The sequence below is a fragment of the Schistocerca americana genome, chromosome X, assembly GCF_021461395.2.
Source record: "Schistocerca americana isolate TAMUIC-IGC-003095 chromosome X, iqSchAmer2.1, whole genome shotgun sequence".
Lineage (NCBI taxonomy): Eukaryota > Metazoa > Arthropoda > Insecta > Orthoptera > Acrididae > Schistocerca > Schistocerca americana.
Genome location: NC_060130.1, coordinates 797000269 through 797022681, shown reverse-complemented (window position 1 = coordinate 797022681; position 22413 = coordinate 797000269). Strand labels below are relative to the sequence as shown.

The 22413-nt window shown below is 38.3% G+C and overlaps 1 protein-coding gene across 2 annotated transcripts in view; it reads left to right on the top strand.

Moving 5' to 3' along the window:
- LOC124555195 (cullin-1-like) overlaps positions 1-22413 on the top strand; it is a 231548-nt gene that overhangs the window by 77378 nt on the left and 131757 nt on the right. For both annotated transcript variants that reach the window (XR_006968526.1, XM_047129039.1), the window contains exons 6-7: positions 2396-2495; positions 15810-15964. Coding sequence is in view for 1 of the 2 variants with exons in the window: in XM_047129039.1 (XP_046984995.1) it covers positions 2396-2495; positions 15810-15964 (255 nt within the window). In the remaining variant the exon portion in view is untranslated. The remainder of the gene's footprint in view (positions 1-2395; positions 2496-15809; positions 15965-22413) is intronic.

Here is a 22413-nt window from a genome sequence, read left to right as displayed (position 1 = left end):
AAATGAGTTTCAAGTCCCTACCAGATCACCATGATTTAAATTTCCAGAAATCAGTGGAACAAATACGATGACAGTTTTTTAAATAATGCCACAACTATATTCCTTCAACATCCTTGTCCCCTGAACTTGTGCTCTGTCTCCATTAACCTCTTCCTTCCTTCCTTCCTTCCACTCAAAAACGGTTCAGTTAAAAATAATAGGCTAGCTTTTGGAGAAGAAGAGAAGTTTGTTCTTGTTTTCATTTTATTCAAATATCAGAATAAATCATAGTCAATTTCAAGTGTATGCATTATAGGTAAGGTCTTGTTAATCTAGTCTTGGAAGTGATAGGCACAGAAACTTCTGGGATATCAAACTGAAGTTCTCTCTATTCATAATCTGAAAACTTATACAGAACTAGCAATTGTAATGTTAATCATTAACACTGTGATTTGGAGTGAAATTTTTTTTGTTCATATGTAAGATACCTGTGATAAGTTTAGATATGCAGTGTTGTGAACCACAAATAATCTGAAGAACTGCATAATTTCTTATCATCTACTCCATACAGTTCACAAAATAATTTTGAAAATGTTTGCAAATTTATATGCTGCTAACAATTATACACACAAATTGAAAGTGTTGATTTGAATGATTACTCTTTCGATTGAATTAGGTCCTCCTCCTACTGCCATCACAAGCAAACCACAGACAAGTTCGTTGCAGTAAAAGTATTTTACTTTACATTCTTTCAGATTCCATCTCTATTCTGTACAGCTTGTCTAACATTAGTGATGACACATTAAGAAATAGATTTCTAAGTATGGCAGTCTCCTGTGATCTACTCACCACAGCTAGAACATCTTAACTATTTGTATACTTACAGAAACTCTCATAAGATGTGGTGATGAAATTATTATATTACTATAGTTACAGTAACTGCTGATTGGCAGTGAAGTGCACTGTACACAGTTTTACACACACTGCAATTGACTGAATAAACCAATCAATTATCACTAAATAGCTGATGTGGAAGCATGAAATGGAAAAGTGATTATCAACATGCTTCGTGCATAACATATTGTGTTGAAATAAACAAGCTCCATAGTAGTAGTATATAGTTGTATTTTTTCTCAGTCTAAACTTCCAGCATAAAGAAACAGTAAAAATTGTTCTTAAGGTTCCGTAAATATTATTTTTTTAATTTTTCATCTTATACCAAATAAGACAGCAGGGTATTTGTAGCATGCCATTGACTTTTCATGGTTTTTCTTACAGAATATTGTGGTAATATTTCTATAAGGGCATATCACTGCTCACCTAATAGAAGTGGCATTAAACAGCACATGGGCATTTGTAAAAGTATGGTCTTTTGGGCAAAGTTGCTCTACTGACCGTATGAAACTGTTGTCTTAAACATTCAGTTGTATTGTGATATACTTACATCTCATGTCCATTTTCATTCTCCTTTGATGTGTTTGCTGATTACAGGTCTCTATGTTTTTTTGTCAATTGAAGTGGCACATCGGTATTGGTACTAGACTCACATTAGGGGAGAGCAGAGTTCAGATTGCCATCTAACTGTTTAGATTTAAGTTTTCCACAGTGTCACTAAATATATAGAGCTGATTGCTGAGGCTGCTCCTTTGAAAATGCTGAAGTCAATTTTCTGTGGCATTCTTGCCCAATCAGAATTTGTGCTATGTCTATAATGACTTTTTCATCAATAATGATGGATGTCACCCACCAGGGTATTAAATCCAAATCTTTTGTCATGGTAGTATTTCCTCCAAATTTAACTTGTATCAGGCATTATAAATTTATTTTTCTGTTTTATGCAAACATTCATTTACTGCTGTGTAATCATACCCTCTTTGTCTAATTTGGTTCACATGTCATGATTCCTTTTGTTGGCAAAAATCTCTTTATAATATATGTTCTGCTCCAGTCAGCTGGAGGTAAGACAGAGAGGTATTAAAGACATTAACTGTCAGTGGGAATTGACTTATATCAATGGGGCAAATTAAAAATTTGTCCTGGACTGCGAATCAAACTTTCCCTATTGATGTAAATCAGTGCCAACTGGTAGCTTATGTCTTTAATTCCTGTGTGTCCTGACTCATAGTAGCTGTGGGATCAAAATGGTGTCTGTTGTTTCAAACGTGCCTGAAAGAACAGAAACAACATATGTATAATTGGAGATAAACTTTCTGTATTACTTGCACACAGTGAGTGTGATCATATCACTTTCTCAATGCTTTTCTTGTGGAAAGTAAGTTGTTGAACAGCTAAGAAAGGAAACCCCGTAGTCAGGCCCTGAAGATCACATGATACTGGCCAATTTTGTTACCTTTTGCATCACAGATCTCATGTGTAGTTAGGGACTGAAACTTGGTATTTTTCATGATTCTTTCAGGTAGTGAGTGCTGTTTTGAAACTGATTGAAAGGGAACGTAAAGGAGAAACAGTAAACACAAGATTAATAAGTGAAGTTATCAACTGTTACATTGAAATGGGTAAGTGCAAATTACTTCAAAAAATTTGGTAGTAAGCTACCAAATCACTGGTATCTTATCAGTGGCAGTAATTCTGGTAGTAGTGTTTTGTACATTTAGTGGAGATTTATTATGGGTAATGAGCGTAACACAGGTACAAAATTTGTGTACATCAGCTAATTTTCGGTGGCAGTCAACATACATTTTCTTGTATCATATTTCTAGAAGGGTACCCTTGCACGTTTTGTTTGTCTGATTTTACAAATCTGTGATGAATGTCACTTGTGTGGCAAATATGTAATTGCTGCTGCTTGAATTAGCCAGGTCTCAGTATTTATTGGTCTGTAAATTCATCAAACTTATACAGACTTCAAAAAAAGTTTTGCACTGCCTGAATTTTTAAAATGCATATTGCTAACACCAAAAGTAACAATGAGGCATGAAGTGCACACCTTGTTCTACTATGAACAAACATTGTTACTGTAGTGTTGTCACCTTGTGCACTAAAACATTTTCAGATCCTTCTTGTCATGCCGTCCCCAAGGACATTGACACAGTGCTATTCCAGGTTTGGTACCTCGTTGATCATTGATAGTAATCCTATGGGAGTAGTCCATAACTCATACATTACGACACAAATTGTATTTTGTAGTAATTTCAATGTACACTTTGCTAAAGAGAGTACCAAAAGGAGAGAATTTATTAATCTAGTATGCACTATTTGTAGCAAAGGAGCTCACAACCCATGCAAGGCAGCATGGGGCCTGATCAATAAACACATGAAAAACTCACCTCTCCATTAAGCTTATGTAGTCCAGATGACGTCAACAATTATTTTATTGACATTGTGAAAAACACTATAAGTGTAATCATGACTTGAAAATAGACCCTGCAGCTGCTGTAAGAAATAAAAAAGGTGCACCATGATAAACTGAAGGAAATTACAAAAAATGAAGTAATAAATATTGTAAAATCTTAGAAGCCTTCTGATGGACTATATATGGGATGTCAAATAATAGCCTCAATGAAATTGTACGTGATGTTGCTTAACAATTAACTATGGTAATTAATTAATGTTTCTATGCTGGTGTATTTCCCGACATGCTGAAAATTGCATCAACAGTACCAGTTTATAAGGAGGGTGACCCAGGCATCGTAGTGCTTCAAACCAATCTCAATAATTCCAGTCTCGTGCTGAATTCATTGAAACTGCAGTGAAAGACTAAATCTCAAATTACTTTCAAATTAATGAACTCTTTTCAGATGCACAGCATGGTTTCAGGAAAGGCAATTATACAATAGCAGCAGCAGCACTCAATCTCATCTCTGAGATAAAGCGCAGTTCTGAAGAAAAATAATCTTTAACAGTCATACTGTGTAATCTGAATAAGGTGTTTGACTCCACTCCTCATAAGGTCCTTCTAAATAAGCTCTGTCAGTATGGAGTTGGAGGGACTGTTCTGGCAACCCTCAAACCTTATCTGGAAAACAGAAGGCAGATCATATCAGTCCTGGAGCACTATCATGTGAATGGAAGTTGGAATACAGCATGATGTAGGGATCAGTAATGGGCCCCCTTCTGTTCCTAGTTTTTGAGAATGACTTAAGCAAAAAAAAAAAAAAAAATGGTTCAAATGGCTCTGAGCACTATGAGACTTAACATCTCAGGTCATCAGTCCCCTAGAACTTAGAACTACTTAAACGTAACTAACCTAAGGACATCACACACATCCATGCCCGAGGCAGGATTCGAACCTGCGACCGTAGCGGTCGCGCGGTTCCAGACTGAAGTGCCTAGAACCGCTCGGCCACCAGCGGCCGGCTGACTTAAGCACTCACGGACAGTTTTTGCACTTTGTGGATGACACAACTTTATACTCAAAAGCCATCAATGCCAGCGAGGCTCAAGAAGAAGCAGATGCTTTGTTTTACGTTACAAAAGAGTGATTTGTTATAAACAAAGCAAAAATCAATGAAGAAAAATCACAAGCATTGAAATGTAGCCTCATTGACAAAGTATACTTAAACTGTGTAGGGTCTGTGAAACTTCTGGGGTTCATAGTGGACAACAAACTCACTTGACAAGACAACACTGCAAATGTGTGTGAAAAAGTGTCATGAGTCATGTACCACCTGAGAAAACTGAAACACATAACAACTGATCAGCATTTGCTAATGGTATATTGCTCATTGTTTCACAGTCATATTGGCTATAGCCTGTTACTGTAGAGTCACTCTACAGGCAGCGAGGAAGTATTATTACTCCAAGAAGAAGCAATAAGGATCATAACATCAGGTAGAAGATAGGAGCACTGAAGGCCATTATTCAGAAAATTGGAAATAATAACTGTTTATAGTCATTATGTATCTTTGTGCCTCCTTCACATTAAGAAAAATCTAGATTTCTTCAGCAGGAGACATGATATACATTACCACAATTCCCACAACAAAGAGAGCATAAACAAACCAACTTCTTAGCTGTCCAGAACAAGAGAGAGCTCTCTGAACATTGTGCTGAGAATGTTCGTTTCACTACCCATAGAAGTGCAGACCCTGGCACTGGAGATGTTCAAAAACAAAAGTTCAAGAGCCTTAAAACTCCACCCAGTAGCTTTTCTTATTGTGAAGAAAGTGAACAGAGTTACTGAATTTCCTCAAAAACTAGTGAATCTGTCACAGAACTCAAGTGTAAATTGTAGATAAAATGTATACATAGTAAAATGATTAACAACAATTTAAGGACAATATAGACTGCTACTGACACATTAAGATGCAGAAAGGCACAATGAAAAGACACTTACACATTAGCCTTTGGCCAAAGTCATTATCAGAAAAGAACACACACACACACACACACACACACACAGATGTATATATATTTGTTCACACAAGCAAACACATCTAAGGCACACACAACGGCCATCTCCGGCAGCTCAGTGGTTCAAGCTTTTGTGTAAATAATGTTTGTGTGTGTGTGTGTGTGTGTGTGTGTGTGTGTGTGTGTGTGTGTATGTTTCCTTTTCTGATGAAGGCTTTGGCTGTAAGCTAATATGTAAGTGTCTTTTCATTCTACCTGTACAGTAAGTAGCAATCTACCTTTTCCAACCTGGAGTTTCCATTGTTTGATTTAGCGAAATGCTTAATCTGTTAAATTTTTTTCTATTGTTACATATTATTTGTAAATATCAATTATATAATTTTTGATGTTGTCTATCTAGCCATAGCTGGGTAATGACACAACCGTGGTAATAAAAGGTAATAATAAAGTAATAACAGACTTGTTTTTCCCGCAAGGCTCCCTCAACTGAGCTGAGACAGGACAGAACAAAATTTGTACTGAATTTGTGCATACTGACAAAATGTGTTTGGAAGATATATGTTGTGCATGTTCACAGAGTCATCTCAAAGTATTAATTCACAGTTAACTTGTCAATAGAGAATTCTGTACTTGTATTGCTCAGCGCACAATTGTGTGGGTGACTGTGGACAGTCTCACAATCAGGTAATGTCATTCCAAAATATTGTGACTCTGCCTCCCTGCTGGACATGCACAGCATGCTAGGTTTCTTCTGCATACTTCACTGACATGTGAATAGGAGCTACTAAATCCTGTGTTTGTCAGTGGTGAGGAGCTGACACTTATTCTCTTGTGTCTGTTTACAGGAGCTCTGTAAACTGTCTGCATCATAATTTTGAATGACCACCAGCAGTGCTTGGCAGAGACCAAGTAGCCAGGTCGTGATTGCTGTGTGGATTTAATTTTGGATCATCCAGTATAGTTTTAGGTTTTTCATCCTATTGCCCTCAGGAAGTCTTAACGTAACTTTGTTGTTGTCCCGTGTGAGTTCCTATGAGCCATACTGAGCAGACAGTTCATGTGATTGCCCAGGCAACTGCTACAAGGTAGATTTTTCACTTCACTGTTAGTACCACAAACATAGGCAGTAGATAAGTGTTGTGATAAATGCCCACATGGTGAGCAACACTGCAGACTGTCAACACTTGCTGACACAGAATGACAATGTAGGTAAGATTAAATGGTGTAGAGTTATGTTAGGAGAATATTACACATTGAGTAGTTCCTGCAACCCTAACTACACCAATTAAAGTTGCTGCAAGAACGCACTTCCTGGAAATTTACTTTCAGGTGCTACAGATAGCAAGTGCTATCAGAAAACTATTTTAATTTATCACTGTGGTGTCTAACAGCTCCTTGAGAAGTTCGAACAGTGGTGGTGGTGTTGCATTATCTGTATACAAGATATGATTATAAGTCTAAACTGTTGTTTCCAAAATGTCAAAGTGTGTTAACCTCTTGACTGGGCTGTTCCTTGTGCCATTATCTGTGCCCACCTGTATAATTATTCCCATGCCCCATGGTACTTTCTTGCAGTGCAGCATAATATGACATGCTTTGGTGCACTTTTTTTCAAGTCAAGTGATTGTTACAGTTTGTTACAAGTTGTTAACAGTTCATAGCTTTTTGCAGCAGGAATGTATACTATGAAAATAAGCATGTTACAGTTGATTTAATTTGACAGTGTCATGGAGGTTTTTATTGGAGGAGGGACACAATACTTTTCAGAAAACAGAGGGTTCAAGAATTTCTATCTTTGAGTAATACATTTCAAAATCAGGTTTCTGAACTATACCTTGTAGGAATAACACTGTGAACAAGAAACAGGAATCTCAATTGTTGGTTGACACCCATCTGTGAACATGCAATCATTGTTTCATTGTACCCACATATGAAATTACAAACTGCTAAGTACATTTTTTAGCCCCATTAATTACACAGGCCAGCAAAAAATTAAAAAAAAATTTTTTTTTACTTTAATAGCTGATCTTTATACATTTTTATAAGCTGAATCCAAATCTAGCCTTAGTTTTTTTTGTATCACCCATGGTTTTTGAGCAATATGCTTTTTACTATAGAGTATAAAAATCCTATGCTATACTATAAATGGGGAAATTAATGAAATGCTTTGTTACAACGTAAGCATGGTTTGTATTTACAGTAAGCTAATTAAAACAATGATATGTGTAAATAGAGGTTTCACTTGTCAGCTGGAATTGGTTTGTATTTTCTTTCTCTTTTTTCTTTGAAACTTCTTGTGTAACTTTTTCTATGTGATTTGATTTGATTTGATTTATTTCATGTTCCATAGGTCCAACTGTGTTGGATACACAAGGACGTCGAACGAGTCAGTTTTTTTACAAATACAATCTGATAATCTTGTAGCATATATAGAAATTTGAGTACATAATTAAATAAAAATTTATACAGTAAATTTTTGGGCAGCAATACAGAAAAAGAAAATACATATTTTCTTAGAATCATTAAAACACTACAGAAAACAGATACAGATCACAGGTTAAATAACATTCTTAGTGGCATTATGTCAACTTGTATTATATAATATTAAAATATTACAATTTATTTAGTTAAAAATTCATCTAGACTGTAAAAACCTTTTTCTAGCAGAAATATTTTTAGTTCTTTCTTAAACTTACTCTTGTTATGAATCTCTGTCTTTATTTCGGGAGGAAGAGCATTGAACAGTTTTGTTCCAGTGTAGTGGACACCCTTTTGTGCCAAGCTCAAATTTTTGAGTTCACTGTGTATGTCATTCTTCCTCCATGTGTTGCGCTCATTGTTTGGTTGAAATATCCCTATATTTTTACAAACAAAACACATGAGAGAAAAAATATATTGGAATGTATTTGTGTATATTTTAAGATTACGAAAACTATTTCTACACGAGTCTCTTGGGCGCAATCCACATATAATTCTTAAAGCTCGCTTTTGTGCAATGAACACTTTCCTTGCTAATGGCTGGTTGCCCCAAAAAATAATTCCGTACTCAATGAGTGAATGAAAATAGCCATAGTATGCCACTTTTGCAGTGTTAGGTTCAACACATGTAGTGACAACCCGTAAAGCATAGGTAGCAGAGCTAAGCCTCTTACAGAGATCAATAATATGTGAAGACCAGTTCATTTTCTTGTCGATGTGCACTCCAAGAAATTTTGTTGTCTCCATTCTAACTATTGATTGATTACCACATGTCACACTTATCTCTCTCTCTTTTTCTGTTTTTGTACAGAATTGAATAAAGCTGGTCTTACTGGAATTTAATGAGAGACCATTAACCTTGAACCAATTACCCACATCTGAGAGTATGTGATTAATGAGTTCCTCAAGATTGTTGTCTGTTCTACTGCTCATAAAAAGTGTGGTATCATCAGCAAATAATGTAAATTTACACGGCAGGCTTGTGCATGATGGTAGATCATTTATAAAAATCAGTAATAATAGTGGCCCAAGAATTGAGCCCTGAGGCATTCCCCATGTAATGGAACTCCATTCAGAATCTGAGGAAGTGTCACATACTCCACCTGAGCTATTCAAGACAACTTTTTGTTTTCTGTCTTGGAGGTACGACTTTAGCCAATTGCCTGCAACACCACTTATTCCTACTAATTTTGCATTTTGCAAGAGAATCTGGTGATGAACGCAGTCAAACACTTTGGATAAATCACAGAAGACACCAAGTGCTAGCATTTTTTTCATTAAGGGTTTCTAGCACTTCATTTGCAAGTGCGTAGACTGCGTCTTCTGTTGAACGGCCCTTTTGAAAGCCAAATTGGCTCTTGCTGAGAACTCCATTCTTCATGAGATGATCAGTAATTCTTACATGTATTAGCTTTTCTAGAATTTTGGAAAAAGCTGTCAGCAAAGAGATAGGTCAATAGTTAGTTAGTTCAGCTTTATTGCCCTTTTTGTACAGGGGCTTCACAATGGCATACTTAAGTCTACTGGGAACAACACCTTTCTGAAGGGAAGCATTGAAAATATGACAGAGAATGTCCCTTATCTACACACAAGAATATTTCAATAAATTACTAGATATATTATCAACCCCTGGAGAGTTTGTACTTTTTAGAGACATGATGATTTTTTGAATTTCTTCTGCAATGACAGGATTAAGGTGCATTTCTGAAATTGTGTTTGAATATACTGCTTGACAAAGAGTTACAGCTTCATCAACATTGGGCTTGCAACCAATCTGTTGAGTTACTGATAGGAAGTGTTTATTAAAAATCTCAGCCATCGTTTTGGGGTTATCTACTAGGGTACCTTCATATCTGATATTATTTACATCTTCTTTACTTGTTGTATCTAATCCTGTTTCTTTTTTTACAATGCTCCAAATTGTTTTTATTTTATTATTAGAATTATCTATTTTCTTCTAATAATAAAGGGCTTTTGATTTCTGTATTAGTTTCTTCAAAATTTTATGGTATATTCTATAGTGTACCCATTTTTCTACATCATTACAGAATCTTATTGCAGCATAAGTTTCCCTTTTGGTTTTACATGACTGTTTTATACCTTTTGTAATCCAAGGCTTACTTACAGAATTGGAAGCAATGTTTCTGACCCATTTCTTGGGAAATATTTCTTCAAAAAGAGCACAGAATTCATTTATAAAACAGTTAAATTTAGTATCAACATCATCATGGCTATATACTAAAGACCAATCTAGTTGCTGCAACCTGTAGTTGAAAGTTCCTTTTGCCTCTTCATTCGTTACTCTTATGAATTTCCATTGAGGAAATTCGTTTTTGAACAGATTAACGTCATAAATAGTGAGAATTTGTCCATTGTGATCTGAAAGCCCACTTATAACCTGGCTGACAATATAATTCTGATGTCTAGTTACATCTAAAAAACTGTTGTCTATCATAGTTTGGCACTCGGATGTAATTCTTGTTGGGAAGTCTATTACTGATGTCAGATTATGTAAGGTCATCACAATCTCAAAGTCTATTTTATTCTTATTTTCTGTCATAAAGTTTATATTGAAATCACCTAAAACTACAATATCCTTCGCTTTTGAAAGTAATCCTGACAGAAGGAGTTCCACTGAATGCAGAAAAGTTTTTATGTCACCTGAAGGAGCCCTGTAGACAGCCAACACTATTATTGGGTAGAATTTAGTTATTATTTCTGTGGCACATGCCTCAAATTGTTGTTCCACACAATATTTCTTAATATCTATAGCTTTGTATGCTACACTATCCTTAACATAAATTGCTACTCCATCTTTATCTTTACTTTCCCTACAGTAGTATGTTACTAAACTATAACTTACTCTAGATGACAAGGCACATTTATCAGTAACATGGTGCTCAGTTAAGCACAAAATCTGGGCATTATTTATACTGTCCTTTTCACTAATGTTAATAAGGAGTTGATCTGTTTTGTTTAAGAGGCCCCTTATATTTTGATGAAAGAAAGAGATGCCTTCCTCTTACTTTTTCATTCTATTAGTGCTGTTACCTGACTGAGAATCCATTGGAGTCTGTCTTGAAACAGGAGAGAGGAGACACCTGACACTACCTACTGTTGTCCCTTCTTTTTCTTCAGGCCCACACATAAAAAATCCTTGAGATGAGAAGGAGGCTCAGCATTTCTTCTGTCCAACAGCCTTCTATTTATTGTCGTCGATGGTGATGCTGTTTCTGACACTTCAAATGTTGGTTCTGCCACTACTGCAGTGTTTCCTTGTGAACTTGGAGTCTTCTCGTTTTTGTTATTTTCGTCTAAAATAATATTTGGCTGATGAGGAACAGTAGTTCTTTTGTCGTTGAAATCGATGTCCACTGTTCTTTCTGTTAAAATTTTGTCTTTTTTTACATGTTTTGCTGGTGCTGATGATGTTTCTAATGAATTTTTTTGAAGTGTTTTTGTTATGGAGTCAGGCGATGGTGATGCAATTATCGTTTTGGTTTTGAATTTATTTTGGTGGTTTTTTATTACCTTGGTTATCAGGCTTGTCAGATATTCTTTCCCCAAGCCATTCAGGTGAAGTCCATGTTGCGTGTGGAATCTACGTCCAATACTGCTTATATCAACGCATTTCACGTTTTTAAAATGTCTGCAGATTTTTGCAAACTGACTGTTGGCACTTTTTATTTCCCTGTTAACACATGACCATCTTACAAGATCATATAGTGATGCGGAATATTGACAAGTATTACGCTAGTGTGAGTGAGGTTCCTCAGACACTGTTTAAGATCGCGCGTTGCACTCGCTGTTTCATTTTTGTAGATGTCATTTGCGCCTCCCAGAAGTACAACGAAGACTTTATCACGCAGATTTTTTTGCCGCTGCAGATACGGTCATGGTTTTAATTTCGCTAAGTGGGGCTCCCGGTTTCACTATACCACACGAAAATGTTTTAGTTGTTTCTTTTAGTTTACTCGCAAGTCCACGACCATGGCTGTCTGAAAACACAGTTTCCTGTTATTGGAGTTCACAATTTGCGAATCGTTTTGTAGTGTTTTACCAAACACTTTGGCACAATTTTTGGTCGGCACATTTATATTGACCTTCACAGTTGTTTGCGTCAGTAAATTTTCTTCTCTTACCTTATTCCCCACAGTGCCTTTTTGCTTTTCCCATCGTTCATGCGAACTGTAAGTTGCATTTTCACTATCGGCGATCGAAAGTACTTGAAATGTGTTTTCGTGCACAAAGCTTGCGTAACTTTCACAGGTTTTCCGAATTTGCACTTTGGTCTTTCTGTTTCTGCACTTAACATTTGACCACTTTTCCGTAACGGACGAACTATCTCGCGCAAGTTTTAGTGTGTTCAGATCACTATTTTCTTGTTCCGTTTTCAAACTGCCGATTATGAACTGTAAGCTCATTATGCGTTCATTTAGTTTCTTGATTTCGTCTTTACAATTTTCACATGATTTCTTTTTTACAGCAAAATTTATGTTTTTCTGGAAGGACACTTGCTTAACTTTTACTGTAGCCGCCATCTTGCCTAAGGCTTGCTGAACTTCTCAGTAAAGTGACCAACAGTAGCCCCCCCCCCCCCCCCCCCCATCATGTTGGTGTTCCAGTGGTGTTAGTAGCATTTTTCCATCTCTTTAATGTCCTGGTGAAAACGCTCTCTGTACTCCTCACTAACATGTCCCATATTGCCTGGGAAGTAATCAAGGTGACTGTTCAAAAAGTGAACTTTAAGGCTCATTAAACACCCTAAAGTTTTAAATTTCTTTAACATTGAAACATATTCTGGGTCTTTTTCATGGTTCAAATGGCTCTGAGAACTATGGGACTTAACATCTGTGGTCATCAGTCCCCTAGAACTTAGAACTACTTAAACCTAACTAACCTAAGGACATCACACACATCCATGCCCGAGGCAGGATTCGAACCTGCGACCGTAGCAGTCCCGCAGTTCCGTACTGAGCGCCTGAACCGCTAGACCATTGCGGCTGGCTCTTTTTCATGTCCTAATAACTTTGTAACAACTTGCTTGAATGATACCCATGCTTCTTTCTCATTTAAGGTCATTTTGGATTCAAAGTTAACAGCAAACATCAATTTTCTAATGTCAGTTCCAACAAAGAAGCTTTCTTTTAGTTTATCTTCTGAAAGGTGTGGAAACTTTTGGCAGAGATACTTAAAACATGGTCCATCTTTAGGCAAAGCCTTTGCAAACTGTGTCATTAGGCCTAAATTTATATGTAGAGGTGGTAGGAGTATGTTTTTTGGATCTACAAGGTTTTTGTGTTGAATGTTTTTCTCACCAGGTTATAAAGGCTCCCTCAAAGGCCAGTCCTTTCTGCACCAGTGTTGATCCCTAGCCCTACTGTCCCATTCACACAAGAAACATGGAAATTTGGTAAAGCCACCTTGCTGACCAAGGAGCACGCATGTTACTTTTCGATCACCACATTTCATCCAACCATGAGCAGAATAGTCTATTTTATTTAGCACTATTTATAGGTTTTCATAGCTTTCTTTCATATGTACAGAATGTCCAACAGGTGTAGATGCATACATGTTACCATAATAGCCTTGAAACGAGTTTTGGATGAATCAATAAACGGCCTCCAGTCTTCCTTTTTGTATTCAATACCAAACTCATTCATCAGACTGGGAATGTCTGAGCAGTACACTAAGTCACCTTCTTGTTGAAAAAACTTGAAAAATTGCTGCTCTCTCTTTCTATGCCTGTATATGGTGGTTCTAACTGCCAATAAGCTCTTTTCTTTTAATGTAGAGCCAAACAGTTCAGCTTTTTCTTTCGTTACGCCCAGATCCCTAACCAAATCGATAAGCTTCGTCTAAGTAAACAATTTGGGCTCCAGACTTTCTGTATTACAACGGAATTCATCATCATCTGGTTCATCTAAATGAGATTGTACATCATAAAATACTTCTTTTGGAATAGAATTTAAATCATCTGGTCGTTCAGCAACCGGCAAATCTACACCATGCCGTACTGGTTGGATGGCAGACGGAAGGTTAGGGTAGCTTATTACCTTCTTGTTTTTCAAATTATGACCAGTAATATCAACACTGCAAAAGTAGCAATCATCTGAATGATTTCTTGGCTCCCTCCATGTCATAGGAACAGCAAATGTAAAGCCTTTTTCTTCCTTTTTGGACCATTTTCTCATATCTTCAACACACACATAACATACCTTATGCAGCGCCCAAGATTTGTCTTGATTACCAAGTTTAGATCCAAAGTATGATAGATAAACCTTTTTCACAAAGTCTGTAATATTTTCTTTGGTGTTTTTTGATCACAAATCCACCACAAATATAAGAAAAACTGTCAGCAGAGTTTTTACAACCACAATTAGACATTGCACTGAGCACATGTACAGGAAACAGGAAAGTGAGCTTAGGTTGACAGTAAACAAAACACCATCTGTTAACACAAAAATAGAATCGACCTTTTTTTGGCGAGCAAATGTTTTTCAGCAGTGCTACCAACATCATCTACATTCATTACACCTCCTTTTTAAACTATTTTAACTGTATAAAAGCTGTTAAATTCTTTAAAAAATCGTCAAATTTAATAAATGTAAACTGTAAAATGTGAAGAAATGGTGGATGATACAGTTTTTTAAGTATCATATTTGGATTTCCCACCCTGAAAAACGAAAGAATAAGGTATTTTCAGCATAAAAGTTTTTCCATCGTTGGCCTGTGTTATTATTGTTGACAACCTGTCATCAAAAACAAATGTGAAAATACCCAGTGGACCCTTACGGCTGGTATAAAAGTCTAAGTACATTGTGTAGAGCCTCCTGAATGTTTCCCACTCCAGGCCCAAGTGCCATTCACCAAGCACGCAGCACAGCACCACAAGGCAGACCAACCTCAGTTCATTGAGCAGGGTCGAGGGGTTCAACCAAGATTGTTTTCTTACAGTGAATATAATTTTTTGGTTTAATCAAACAATGGAAAGTCCAGGTTGGAATACCAACAATATTATGAACAGTATAGATTGCTACTCATCATAAAGATGACATGTTGAGTTGCAGATGGACACAACAAAAAGACTGTTATGCACTGAGCTTTCAGCAAAACCCTTCTTATGAAAAGAAAAGAAAATATACACACATTCACTCAAGCAGACACACCTCTGAAGAAGGTTTTTGCCGAAAGCTCAACGTGTGTCAGTGTTTTCGTTGTGTCTGTCTGCAACTCAACATGTCATCTTTATGGTGAGTAACAATATATTCAGTTCATAATAATGTTAACTTTTTGATGTGTTATGAATAAGAGTGGAGTAGCACAGTGAGTTTAGTTTAGGCCAACCACAGTTCTAATAAATTGAATACTGATCTAGTTAGAATTGTACTTATAGTTTGGAACCACATTGACAAGAGAAAAGTATGCACTTGCAAAAAGGAAGAAGGTGCCATGCCACAGTGAGGTGGAGATGGGGGGGGGGGGGGGAGTGTTGAAAGTAGCAGTAGGAAAGGAGGCATGTAAGAGGTGGCTTGCTATACTGGTTGATGTGCAAGTTTGAAGTTCCTTGCATGTTATTTTAAAAAAGATATTTTGTTTTTTCAGACAAACTTGTGGTATGTGGAATCAGGGATTTACTAATGCTGTTAATAATTTATTGGTTATTAGATTAAAATATTTATCAGAGAAGAGCATAACAAATTAAGTACTTTTTCCTTCTCTCATCTTCTCATATGAAATGTGGAATTACTATCACTTGGCAAGATGCAGTAAATTTGAACTTGATGTTAATAGCCCAAGTAATTGGTTGAAATGGGTATATGACATCAGCATGTAAGAAATAGCAATGTGTTTGTTCTCTTAACATATTGCTTATTATATAAACTTGTTTTGTGAAATTTTATGAGAGATTTCTTTTTATAAAACTCATTATTCCATAATAAATTTCTGAGATAATATGCGTGCTATTGTGCAACATTATCCTGAAGTAGTCAAAAAAATGTAATTATTTTAATTGTAAGTTTGTATTCTGATTTCAGGTTTTAATCCAGAGTATCCAAATGCTAATACAAAGAACTTGTGCGTCTACAGGTGTTCATTTGAAACTGTATTTCTGTTTGAGACAGAAAGGTTCTATACTCAAGAAAGTGTACAATTCATTCAGAACCATCCATTAACTGAATATATGAAGAAGGTAAATACACATTTGGTTGTACAGCAGTATGTTCAAAATGTGTGTGAAATCTTATGGGACTTAACTGCTAAGGTCATCAGTCCCTAAGCTTACACACTATCCTTTTAAGTAAACTAGAATATTATAGTGTAACAGGAAATGCTGCAAAATGGTTCAAATCTTATATCTCTGGCAGGAAACAAAGGGTGTTATTAGGAAAGAGCTTGATACATGTCTATCAGGCATCATCCAACTGGGAACTAATTACATGTGGGGTCCCACAAGGTTCCATTTTGGGGCCCTTACTTTTTCTTGTGTATATCAATGACCTTTCATCAGTAACATTACCAGATGCCAAGTTTGTTTTGTTTGCCGATGATACAAACATTGCAATAAATAGCAAATCAAGTGTAGTCTTAGAAAGATCAGCCAATAAAATATTTGTGGACTGGTTCCTAGCCAATTCTTTGTCACTAAACTTTGAAAAAACACACTACATGCAGTTCAGAACTTGTAAGGGGTGTCCCAAGAGCATATGTCTAACATATGATGACAAGAAGATAGAAGAAGTGGACAGTGTTAAATTCTTGGGATTACAGCTTGATAATAAATTCAATTGGGAGGAGCACACCACAGAACTGCTGAAGCGTCTTAACAAATCTCTGTTTGCAATGCGAATTTTGTCAGACATAGGGGATATAAAAATGAAAAAGCTGGCATACTATGCTTACTTTCATTCCATAATGTCATATGGGATTATTTTTTGGGGTAATTCATCAAGCCAAGCTAAAGTTTTCCGGGCACAAAAACGTGCAGTAAGAATTATATGTGGTGTGAACTCAAGAACATCCTGCAGAAGCCTGTTTAGGGAACTAGGGATACTAACTACTGCTTCCCAGTATATTTATTCCTTAATGAAATTTGTCATTAAAAATATATCACTTTTTCAAACCAACAGCTCAATTCATGGAATCAATACGAGAAATAAGAATAATCTTCACAAGAATTTAAAGTCACTTAGTCTTGTACAAAAAGGTGTGCATTATTCAGGAACACACATTTTCAATAACTTGCCAGCAGCCATAAAAAGCTTAACAACCAATGAAATTCAGTTTAAGAGAAGCCTAAAGGATTTATTGGTGGCCAACTCCTTCTACTCCATTGATGAATTTCTTAGTAAAACCAACTGATTTGTATATAAGTACAACATAACTTCTGCACAATTTCAGTGCAGTAATGTGTTCACTGAAAATTTGTGTGTGTGTGTGTGTGTGTGTGTGTGTGTGTGTGTGTGTAAGTATAATCTAACTTCTGCACCATTTCAGTGCAGTAATGTGTTCATTGTAAATAAGTATTACAGTAGTTGTATTACATGTTTATTACCTTATAAATAAATAAAAAACGTTTTTTATTTTAAATTCAGTGCATTAGTATTTGTAAAATGACTCTTAGTGTTCATTAAAAATGACGATCATTCCACTTGGGACCTGTGGAATGGTACATTAGTTTATTTGTTTTAGTTGTAAATATTTGTCATGTATTGTTGTTTTTCTGACATGTTCCACATCCAGGAGGACCTCCTCACTACGGATCAATTGGAATGAAAGTAAATCTAATCTAATCTAATTAACCTAAATTATCCTAAGGACGAACACACACACCCATGCCCGAGGGAGGACTCGAACCTCCACCGGGACCAGCCGCACAGTCCAAGAATGCAGCACCTTGGACCGCTCGGCTAATCCCGCACGACGTACAGCAGTATGACTTCCTGTAAATACAACAATATATTCAATTTCTATAACCAGTTTAGAAAATTTATGTTATTAACAAGGTGAAAACATATGCCAGTTGAACATGGAAGGGTGTTTATGATATTCAGTTGCATTGTGCATGTGTTGAATTCGGCATAAGAGAGTGGTTAATAAATATGTCTTCATCACAAAGATTGTTTTGAATACCATAGTTGTTTTACTAGGCTTGATCCTATGTTAGACAGTTTGCCCTTGCCTTACTTAGCCAGTTGCAGGAAGAGCTAAAGTTTGTTGTAGATTCCAAACTATTATGCAGCTTGGTAATTTTCAAATTAAAAAATCATTGCCAGAGGTGAAACAGACAGTAAGTGACAGAAAAAACTTTGTGCACACTTTATATGTAATGTAGCATCGTTTGAAATAAATTGGCCAGTACTAGGAATAAAAGAAACAATAGAGTTGTGATGATAAAGAATGAAGTAATATACCGCAATTACACCTTGGAATTAAATTGCAAATGTTTTTATAGGAAATCAGAGGGAGCATCTAACAGACAGCCTTAAAATAACACTTTCATTGGTGTTATTCTGTTCTACCTGCTTCCTACAAGCAACTGTCTTTCCAGCAGATACTACCTTCAGATAACTGTTTTATCAGACTCTGTAAATGATGCCAATGAACCTTGGTTTTTATAATTAAAAAGTTACAAGATTATGAAATTTCTGTTAGTGAGTGTTCTTTCTACTTCTTCTGGCACACGCTGTTGACGCAGTTAACTACCAAATGCAAAATGTTTTGAACAGTACTGAAGGTAATTTGTTTCCCTTTAGTTTAAAGTTTTCAACCCATGAAATTTCAAAGGTCTCAGTGATGCAAAGAAGTCACATAAAAATGTGACAAACATTTCAGAACTTGAAAATAATGTTTCTTGTAGTTTCTGTTGTCAATGACTCAATTCTCTCAGTTCTTTCCCAGAGCTCTCTGCCCTGTGTGCTTTCCTGCGGCACCCCACATATTGCCACATGTGCTTTCCTACAGCAGCTGTCCCACTCCCCCCCCCCCCCCCCCTTCCACCCACCCAGCCATTTCCTGTAATGTCCTTACCCTGTGTACTTTCCCGATGCACTCAGGCTCTCTCCCCCATCCCCCCCTCCACCCTTCCCTTTGTCATCATTTCCTGCAGTGCCTCACAGTGTGCATGGGCCTCCCTTGCCATTTCAGGGGGCGTGCACCTGCCCCTGCTGTTTCATGTGGTGCACCTCACCCTACCATTTCACACAGGCCATCTCTCCCGTGCAGTTAACGACAGCATTTCTCCCCAGCATATGAAATTTTAAGTGGAGGGAATGATATAAAGTAGTCAGACCAAATGAGGCCAAAATGTAATGTGAACTCTGGTAGTTTCTGTTGTCTATGGTCCACTGACCTTCACATTTTCTGCAGAGCCTTCTGTGTATAGTTTCCTGCAGTGCTTTCAATGTGTACATGTCCCTGGCACCTCAACACTGTCATTTACCATGGCACCTAGCCCACTGTCATTTTCTGTGACATGCCACTTCCTGTTTTCTTTTCTCAAGGTCCACTCTATGGCCATTTGCTGTGGAGTGCTCTCCCACTGCAGAGCCATCTGCCATGATGTGGACTGCTGCCTCATGTGCTGTTTGATTTTCCTGCCTCATATCCATCAACAATGTTATGCCCCTCCTGTCTCATGGTGTTCTTGTATCTCTTCGTGCCCCATGCCAATTCATGGTGACCTCTCTCTCCTTATTCTGTACTCATTGAACTCGCATCCCTTTTTCATCTTCTGTGTTCCAATTTGCTGCCCTATTTTGGTACTTATATCTTCTACAGTGCTGATTTTGTTGGGTCAGTCCATGGGTGGATTCCAAGGAATAGGTGAGTGCTGAGACAGAGAGAAAAATAATTAGAAGCACATGTAAGATGTATGTAACATCATTTACTTAATGTTCTTCTGCAAGTCCAAGTACACTCCTGGAAATGGAAAAAAAAAACATATTGACACCGGTGTGTCAGACCCACCATATTTGCTCCAGACACTGCGAGAGGGCTGTACAAGCAATGATCACACGCACGGCACAGCGGACACACCAGGAACCGCGGTGTTGGCCGTCAAATGGCGCTAGCTGCGCGGCATTTGTGCACCGCCGCCGTCAGTGTCAGCCAGTTTGCCGTGGCATACGGAGCTCCATCGCAGTCTTTAACACTGGTAGCATGCCGCGACAGCGTGGACGTGAACCGTACGTGCAGTTGACGGACTTTGAGCGAGGGCGTATAGTGGGCATGCGAGAGGCCGGGTGGACATACCGCCGAATTGCTCAACACGTGGGGTGTGAGGTCTCCACAGTACATCGATGTTGTCGCCAGTGGTCGGCGGAAGGTGCACGTGCCCGTCGACCTGGGACCGGACCGCAGCGACGCACGGATGCACGCCAAGACCGTAGGATCCTACGCAGTGCCGTAGGGGACCGCACCGCCACTTCCCAGCAAATTAGGGACACTGTTGCCCCCATTGAGCATGTTTGGGACTGGATGAAGCGTCGTCTCACGCGGTCTGCACGTCCAGCACGAACTCTGGTCCAACTGAGGCGCCAGGTGGAAATGGCATGGCAAGCCGTTCCACAGGACTACATCCAGCATCTCTACGATCGTCTCCATGGGAGAATAGCAGCCTGCATTGCTGCGAAAGGTGGATATACACTGTACTAGTGCCGACATTGTGCATGCTCTGTTGCCTGTGTCTATGTGCCTGTGGTTCTGTCAGTGTGATCATGTGATGTATCTGACCCCAGGAATGTGTCAATAAAGTTTCCCCTTCCTGGGACAATGAATTCACGGTGTTCTTATTTCAATTTCCAGCAGTGTAGCATTGCAAACTAGTCTGTTACACAGGCACATTCACTATAAACAATCATAATAATAAAAGGAAAGGCTCCAAGTGAACTTCATGATTAGACCGCCTGGTGTCGGTATGGCATCTTCTTGAGCCGGCTCAGTGATGTCGCTATTCGCACATGCAGTACAAGCTGTGTCTGCAATCCAGCTGCAGATTGGCAGGGCTGTCACATGTGTTACTGCCAGCTTCTGGATGTAGAATGACTGGCATGGTGACAGTAGTGTATTATACAACATTCCTTCCCCTCGGTCCTCCCCCCCAAACTCCATGCCATCCTAATATATAGGTACAAAAAGTGACAGCGAGGGGGAGGGTGGGGCAGGTCTCTATGCAGAATTCAAAAATGCAGCTTCTGTCCGCAACCTGACATTTGTCTTGTGAATGGATGGAAACATCAACCAAAAAACCAGCCATAGGATGCACACCCTCGCCCAGGGATAAAACATCATCTTCCACTGGGGAAGACGCAGTCATGACTGGAGGGTCCACAGTGACTTCTGGAAATGAGTTCATCTCTTGCAGCTGGGGCTACTGGCACTTTGGTGATGGTGAAAGCAGTGCATTGACAGCTATTGGCACCCTGTCTGGGACCAGCAGTGTGGGACACGAGGGAGACGAAGGCGGCTGAGGGTGTGGGATCCCCCAGGGCACTGAATCTGCAAATGAGAAACCCATGGCAAGATCACACAGCTCACAAAAGTGAAACTGATTCTGATGGAACATCTGCAGCTCGTTGTGATCCTTTAAGACATATGAAGAATGGTCCATGATTATCTTGATAATGCCTCATTCCCAGACCTGCATCTGCTGAAAACTCTGAAAAAGATGACATCATTAAAATTAAACTTAGATCACTGCAGAGGATGAGCCGACCACTGTGGGGGATCCGGCAACTGCGGCAGTGTCCTACGTCAACACCCGTGCAGCAGTTCTGCTGGTTGCTTGCCATTGCGTGATGGGGAACAGTACGATGAAAGGAAGAGCACTAATGCTTAGTTGTATGGGAAACATTTGACTTGTTGATCTGTTGCTTGACTGTTCAGATGAAGCATTCCGCTATACCATTAGACTGAGGGTGGAACAGTGCTGTCATCATAAGCTTTATGCCATTGGCATCACAAAACTGCTGAAATTCTGCTGATGTGATGTGAACTGGGGTCCACTGTCGAAAACTATAACTTGTGTTAGAACTCTGATGCAAAAAATTGAGATCAGGGCCTTGATAGTACTAGCGGTTGTGGTGGTTTGCATGGGCAGCACAAATGGAAACTTGCTAAAGCAGTCTGCCACTATAATCCAGCAAGAATTCCGGTAGGGACCCACAAAATCAATATGCCGATTTTGCCAAGGGGCATTGGGCTTGGGTCAATCAAAAAATTTCTGTGAATTAGCAGCCTGGTGTTCTGCACCTGTTGAGCATTGTGAAGTCAATTGTTCAGTTTGAGTGTTCATGCAAACCCGTGTACAATGGCATCGGACGAGATGCTTTGGGCACACAATGCCCCAATGTCCTTGATGATGGAGAAGGTGAAAAGTTTCCTTCTGAAGCAGATGTGGCTTGACTAAGGATTGATCATTGCTTCTGTGTCATAAGGTAATACCATGCTGGACAGGTAAGTCATACTGAATATCAAAATAATGGCATACAAACGAATCACTAACCTGCTTAATCAAATGTGGTCAACCAGTGCAGATGTATTGCAACAAAACCTTGAGATTGAAGTCTGCATCTGTTGCCTGAGCAACCTGTCAGTTGTTGATGGAAAACCATCAGTTATTTCATTGTCCTCAACATCAGT